Raw genomic sequence first — 7,595 nt, 5'->3', positions numbered from 1 at the left:
GTGCTAAATATTGTCAAGTTAATATTTATTGTAGTTTTCAAATCGGAATGACTTGTGTTATGCTGAGATTTACCGTTTTTTGACTGGAATTACTAATTAGAAATAATTAACAAATGTTACATTATGATCTGATAGTGCTGGTTTTATCTAAATTAATTAATCCCTGAAATTTTAGTGCAGGTTTAGGACATGCAACATAAGGCAGGCCTCCTCAAAAAGTTATTTTTCTAGTACAAAGGAAATATCCTCCTCAGAGTTGACCAAAACGAGTGTTTGGGTTGCATGTTTTCAGCCACGAATCCAGATTAATTGTGCTTTTCAAAATAAAGACAGTCCAAAAAGTAAGATATAAAGTAAAACTTTATCATGACATACAAGTTTAAAGCCCTGAGAACCACGTCTTTATATTACTAATCATATGAACAAAAGTGAATGTGTGAAAACCACTTTGCCAAAAAGTGCTCCTCTTAAATACAATCAGCACAAAAAAACAAACGTTTTAACAAGCATTCACCACCGTTTTGTCCACGTTCTTCTTTTTTCCTTGTTGTTGTTTGAATCAAAGAGAAAAAAACTATAATATATTTATATATAGAAGTCATATCATCATCATGTCCGTGTAATAATAACAGTACAAAAATATGCACAAACCCCACAGTTGAATGAATATACGGAGCATTGTACAAGCCAAAGACGACATCAAATAAAATTGATAAATGAGGTATTTGATAACCATTTTTGCATAATGCGCCTGCTTTTTTTTTCTCCATTTAATATATTTTTTGTTGTTTTTATTTTTTTAAACAAAGATCAGGTTAGTTCTTAAACAATCTTAAAGCTCAATTAACTCGCCCTACTTGTATTTTTTTCTTTCATATGCGCGCAGAACTCGGCTGCGTTACTGACGACAAAAATAAACAAAACTCGGAAAATGCAACAGCACAAATCTTACGTAGCATTCAGCCAAGTGATGGTGCTGCTTCTTTCTTTGATGTTTACCTTTTGTGTTTAGCTAGCTAGCTAGCTAGCCACATTGAGGTATTGTGTTGTGAAGGAGGTGGTTAGGGGGTACATTTTTTTTAAAACCACATTTTATATGACCTCAGAAATATTACAATATTTGCATTTGCTAAGGGTTGACAAAGCGTGTTTTCTTTTTGGTATTGCAGAATCTGACGAGGCATGTAAAGTGGTGTCACTTGTGCCCTTGTCATTTATACATTAGCAAGTCACTCCTGGGAAGGATTGCAAGTTCATATTTTAGATAAAGTACAAGAGACGCTAGAAGTGTTTTAGAGGATTGTCCACATACTTTAGCAGTAATTAGTAATGATGCAGAGGTATTTTTCAGAACTTGTTCACACACCCGTTTTTGATAACACTAGGCCCCACTTGTCGTCTTTTGTACGATTGTCAGCAAATTGGATGTACACCAGCGCTAACAAATATAACTTAAACATTAGCACACTTAAAGTCAGCTAACAGCTGATTGTTAAAATCCCCAAAGGTCAGGGAGATTCTCGTGGGTTTGTGGGAGATTGTCAGCAAACTGGACTTAGGCCAGCACATTTGCACCCAGATAGTCATCGAGCAGGAAAAATTGTTAGTTTAAATCCCAGAACATTAAAAAGGGGGTGTTTTTGTAGCATCGGCAAAGAGGGCATGTACCAGCACTACTTATGCTAACCTTATGTTTACATTAGCATGCAGAAAGTGAGCCACTGGGAAATTTTTGGGGGTTAAAATTGCAGAAAACGGGATAAAAGATGTCTATAGCAACTGTTTGGAGGATTGTCGGCAAACCAGGTGCTTTTTGCTAACCAAAATGGAACCACATGAAATCTGAAGATGCTAATGTATGTGACATATTATACCTCGCTGAACATATTTTTAGGCCGAAAAGGGTGGTTCCTAAGAGATTCACTTGTTGGAGAAAATTTAAAAAATAAATAGCAAACTCATGTAGTGTCTGCGTGTTGTATACCCCCCCCCCCCCCCCCTCCAAAAAAGATTCATTTGATACAGACTCGAGAATTAAGGCAGCGTCTCGCCAATGGTCACTAGTAGTACAATACACAAAGTGTTGGAAAATGCTGCCCTCTGCAGGACACAGTGGGGCATTATCAAGATGGAAATTAGGAGAATTCCTGCACTTAATGAGCAATTAGCTTAAGGTACGCTTCCTCACTAATAAGACAATGGAACAGGAAAAGGAATAAATGCTCGAACGGCATGTCATAAAGCACTCAATACAGTCTGTAGCTCCTTTTACATTAGTGCTGTAATTGTTCCACATTGGACAAAGTCAACTCGAATGTCCACCAAGGTTTAGACAGTGGCGGCGCTAGAGGGGAGGGATGGGGGCACTGCCTCCTCACCCCAAAATATGCTTGGACTTCCAAGAAGTCAGGCCAGATAATTGACTCGTAACTGAAGCGTGTATTCAAACTTGTTTCCCCTCCCATGTTCCATAAAATTTTTCCATCTTTTCCCCTTCCTGACCTCATTTGATTCCGTAACGACCGACACAGATCGAGGCGACGTCGGAAATGCACTTCCTCCCGTCGTTTCGGTTGAAAGCAATTATCCCCCGATTATTTTCTACAGCACACCAGATGCTACACCGATGTTTGGCTACAAATCTGATGCGGCCATTTTGTCGCTGTTATGCATATTGGTCGCTTTTTTTCTCCATTTCTACACAGGCAATAGCCGAGCCCTCACTGTGTTGAGAGAGAGGAAAAATAATCAAGTAAAGCATCTACGTAAGCTTTTTACGTTAGATTAAGAACCAACGGCCACCGCAGGTTTTTTTGGTATCTAGTAGCTGTGCAACAACAAAGAGAGGCTAAAAATCATTTCAAGTTCATGTGATTGTACGCATGCATTGAGGAAACCCCCCCCTTAACCACATTCCTAGCCAAGGTCTAATCGTGGAAAAGCCCCCCCGCCCCAAAAAAGTGATACAACTGAAATTAAAAAAGAGTAATGAGGTGTGTTTGTTGTAAAAAAAAAAAAAACAGCAGCAGAAGCAGCAGCCATTTTGTCTGTCTTTTCACACTTCTGGGGGGGAGGGGGCGGGCAGCAGCTTCTTCCATTATGGCCGCCCTATGAGGTATATGCAGTGTGGCTCTCTTCAAAGAGTCTCATGAGGTATTTTTTCAAGTTCCGTCGAGGTCTAGGGGAGCATGTTAGATTCCTTTCCACAACTTCCTGAGAGAGGGACGCCATTTTCTATTTTGAGGATGGTCCAACATTGGGAAGTTAGCGTTCCATCTGTCGCACATTTCCGGCGTGAGCCCCCACACCCATCAACGTGAAAGACCGTGAGGTATATATTTTTTTTCCTTTGAATGACCCGTGCTGATCTACAGCGTCCCATTTTTCGCTCGAGAAAAAAATACCTTACTCCAAGAGAGAGAGAGAGAAAAAAAAACAGCATAGAAAATAATTGAGGTTAAATGCGGTAAAGCTCCTGAGGTAAAAAGACACCACTGCAGGTTGGGTGATTTGAGGTATGTAAAAAGAGCAACAACAACAACAAAAATCATTCTAAAAACACAAAATCAAAAATAAAGACGACAAAATGGCAAAAAAAAAAATTCAAGTTCAGTTGTAGCGTCACCTGTCAGTGGGTTTTTGGCTGCGCTGATTGTGTCTAGCATGAGTTTGCGTGTGACTGGATGTGTGTGTGTCTGCATGTGAATGTGTGTGTCTGTGTGAAATGCATAGCTGTGTTGTCATGTTTTATTCTCGGGCTTTTGTGTTCACGATTGGACAGCCAAGAGGTGGACAGGCTTTATGAGGTATTTGTTGTGCAACAGTCTATAAACTTTCTCACGGGACAGAATATTCATGCTGGGCCGGGATGTGGGCGAGGGAGGGCGTGTTGTTGGGCGCCCTTCACGAAAGGACCGGTTAGGGTGACCCGTTGGGGGCCGGCTCGGACGAACTGGGGCCCTTGGAGGAGGAGGAGGAGGACGTGGGGCTGAGGGTCTGTCTCGGGGGTGCGGGGTAGCCAAAGCCGGCGCTGGTGGAGGCCGCGGCGGCGGCCGACACTGACGGCCCCAGCAAGCCTCCGGCCTTCTGCGCAAAGAGCGTTCCTGCGACACAAGAACAAGTAGGCACCAAGTAGGCAAATTTCCACAGCGATGAGAATTGAAATAAAAATCGAATTCTTTTTTGCTATACAGGCTTGGTCTGCATTTGACCCACCTGAGTACATTGTGCCGTTGACCTCCACAGAGACAGTGATGCTGGCGTTGCCATTGGTGGAGATGCTCAGAGACATGTCCTGCTGCTTCTCTTCTGGAATAACACCAAAAACTCTTTTTTTTTTCCCCGTCAGGCCGACAGACGTACGGCGGTGGGAGGGTTCTGACCTCTATGGGTGATGGCGGGGGCCCCGAGGCGCAGGTTCATGGGCATCTGCGAGGCCATGGCCAGCAGGTTGTGCTGAAAAGCTTGCTGCATCAGACGCTGCTGCTCTTCAGCTAGCCGCGCCATCTTTCTTTCGGGGCCCTCTGCCACGCCGCCCCCGGTGGTCTCCAGCTTCTCTCGGAGCTGCTCCAGCGTGGCGGCGCGGGCCAAGCCCGCCACCTGTTGCTGCCCCAGCGCCAGGGCCATGGAAGGCCTGGCCGCCATGATGGAAGGAGTCAGGTCATCTGGAAGGGGAGGAAAATTATTCATACATCACCTTCTCAATTGCTACTCGCCGCAACGGCATTGCTTTTGCTAATGCTGACAGCGGGTTCACATTCCTGTGGTAATGACAGCCCTCAGCAGGAACCTTGTCATGTCAACCAGGGTCTTCAAAGTTAATGCGGCGTGGGAAGTGTGTGATTAATCACTTGTTAGTCTCAAGGTTCTCAGGAGCCCTAGGCAAGTCGGACTGTTGAAGTCCCACACTACACCTGGACATGCATACCACACGTGCACGCTACGCATCCCTAAATCACAGTATTAGCACAAATGCTGGAGGGCATATTTGCTAGTTATGAGCAAATGAATTGGGGTGGACAACTCAGAGTATTCGTAAAAAGCCCAAGAACAACCCTATCCACAATTTAACCTAATATATCATAATCAACATTTGCAGAAAAATGGTAAAACCACGAAGTTAAATAATGAAGGAAATACAGAACAAAGTCTTCAAACTTCAAATATTTTAAATTTAGGTCTGTTAAGGCCTTTTTATTCAACTATGGAAATGTGTTCCTTTGGCATTATTTATTTATCTATTACTTATTTTTCATCTTTCTCACTGTGTTCCTGGATCTATACTGTGTATAAATTGACTAACAACGTACAATTAACCGCTGCTTGGTTGCCATTTTTTTTTCTTTGGCTTCTTTTTTTTAACTGGGATGGACACATTGTATGGAGGGGTCGGTTGCAGTTACTTTAAACAGGCGACAGAGGGCGCCATCTATCTACACCTAGTCACCGACGTTCCTCTCACTGCCTCATGAAGCCAACTATAGCATAAACAATCAACATGGATGGACATTTGACGTTCATATATTAAAAACAGCTCTCCATATGATGGCAATAATATACAATAATACCAAAGTAAGAATTTGATTCTTGTTATGGCAGACTTTCTATATTCTACGCACCTAATGTGAGGGTATTACCTTTTTTCAGGACAGAGCCCGGCGAACCCTGCAGGCCGTTGAGGGCCGCGGAGGTGCCGGCCCCGATGGCCGAGAGGTGCATTTTGGGAGGCGAGAGGATGTGAGGGGCGGTGCTGGGTGACGGCGAGAAGCGAAAGAGGCTGCTACTGTAGCTGGGGCGGCGGCCCTCGCGCCGGTTGCTGTCGATGGCGGCCTGGAGCTCGCCCGGGGAGCTAAGGCCCTTCCGCTCGCACTCGTACGGGTACAAATACTTCATGTACCTGTGGAAAAAAACACAAATAACGAGTTGAAATACTACAATTGAGGCGATAGGTTAATAATATGAGGAGACTGTGATGTGTCATGACGCATTGTCAAAGTGTACAAAACATGCTGAGTGTTGTGCTGATGTCATGGACTGCGTGCAGAGTCACAGCTCCAGTGTTTTCTCTGCCATTAGAACGCACGTTAAAATCAACATGCAGTTTTATTATGTATGCTGACTGCATCACGGTGGATCAATAAGGCGCTAAGAGCCCCGGCGTCCATTAGATAGAGCCTGCGGAGCACATTAAAAATACATGAAGCTTCATTAGGGCCATCCTTATTAGTGGACAATGTGGTGTGACAGTCCACTCCAGTTTTACCATCCCGTACGGTGGCACCGTCGGAAGCGTTTTCCGGCTTCACGCTGTCACTCGAGCGGCCGCCTTAGTCACGGTGAACTCTGAACCCACCCGATGGCGTCAAAAAAATCAATAGTGATCGATCAGCGTGATGTAATGGACGCGGGGGATTGGACGTGAGAAGGGGAAGTGGCTCGGTGGAGGAGACAAATGGAATGTGTGCAAATACGGTGGTGAGGATTCACACAAACACAAAGTGGGGGTCATACAGTAGGTGGCCCGTGAGAGTATTTGATATGTCTGCTAGAAAATAGATGAATATGCATTAGGAATATAATTAAAGCTGTAAACAGCAATTAATGGGCCTCAATTAGACTGTGTGGGCAAAATCATCATTGGCCATCTGTCAAGTATAAATGTTTCCAATTAGGGCTCATTTGGAACAACTCCCTAGAAATTGCAGTTCATTAAGAATTTGCTCAAAATGGCCGACTCCTGTTCTGTCTTTGTGGCCGCAATTTAATAGGTCAACTTCAAGACTGACTGTAGGATGACTTGGCGGCCATTTTGTTTTCTTACTGTGTGCGCAGGGTAAATGCGGCGCTGGTGATGGAGGTGGGCAAGTTGAGTCCCTTGGTGATCTCCCTCCAGATCTTCTTGTTGATGACCTCCACCAAGCCTCCCTTCTCCGTCACCAGTTTGTAGAGCATGTACAGATCCAGCACTTGCTTGGCCATGATGGGAATACGGTTGACCGGCGTGCCTGGCGTAGGAGGGGGGAAAAAAAAAACATCCATGATTTCACTCTGAGTCGTCATCACATGCATTTGTGACAGAGTAGCCTGACAAGTTTTCCACTGTTGAGGCTTGTCAGCATTTAAAACAAGGTTGGAGATGCGGAAAATAGCAACCAAAACAAATGTATCTGAGATACTGCATCATGATATTGAATAACACTAGGAATGGGCGAGAAGTATCGGTATCGGTGGGTGGCAATACCGGGTGTATTTTAAGGTACTCGTGACGGTGGCCGCCCTTTTGGGACCTACCATTGGAAACTAGTAATTAGTAGAAAAGAAAATGGCTATTCATGTAATTTCAAGAAAAAAAAAAATATTTTTAGATATATAGGTCTTTATAATTATCTTTCATTGTTTTGGGGGAAAATGTATGTCTCAACTTGTGGTATCGGTGCTTGGTATCGGTGCCGACTTAAAATTGAGTATTGGTCTGAACATAATTGGTATCGAACGTCCCTAAAAATACTTTAGACAAATTTCGCACGTTGGCTTAGTCAATATGGTTCCAATTTGGACACAATCTATAAGAGTTTGCCTTTAAATGAACCCTAGAA

At 43.7% G+C, this 7,595-nt stretch overlaps 1 protein-coding gene across 1 annotated transcript in view; it reads right to left on the bottom strand.

The window, feature by feature from the left end:
- Window positions 1-342: 342 nt before the first annotated feature.
- Window positions 343-7,595, bottom strand: part of LOC148400967 (AT-rich interactive domain-containing protein 3B-like) — a 41,558-nt gene continuing 34,305 nt past the window's right edge. Inside the window, exons 5-9 of the mRNA XM_088371535.1 lie at window positions 6,821-7,004; window positions 5,637-5,896; window positions 4,383-4,664; window positions 4,216-4,308; window positions 343-4,103 (exon numbers count right to left, since the gene is read on the bottom strand). Of these exons, the coding sequence (XP_088227661.1) occupies window positions 3,919-4,103; window positions 4,216-4,308; window positions 4,383-4,664; window positions 5,637-5,896; window positions 6,821-7,004 (1,004 nt within the window). The 3' untranslated portion in view covers window positions 343-3,918. The remainder of the gene's footprint in view (window positions 4,104-4,215; window positions 4,309-4,382; window positions 4,665-5,636; window positions 5,897-6,820; window positions 7,005-7,595) is intronic.

Source organism: Syngnathus floridae, chromosome 3, assembly GCF_059516105.1.
Source record: "Syngnathus floridae isolate MCC-2025c chromosome 3, RoL_Sflo_1.0, whole genome shotgun sequence".
Lineage (NCBI taxonomy): Eukaryota > Metazoa > Chordata > Actinopteri > Syngnathiformes > Syngnathidae > Syngnathus > Syngnathus floridae.
Note: the sequence above shows the minus strand (reverse complement) of the source record. Positions and strands in the feature narration are given on the sequence as shown.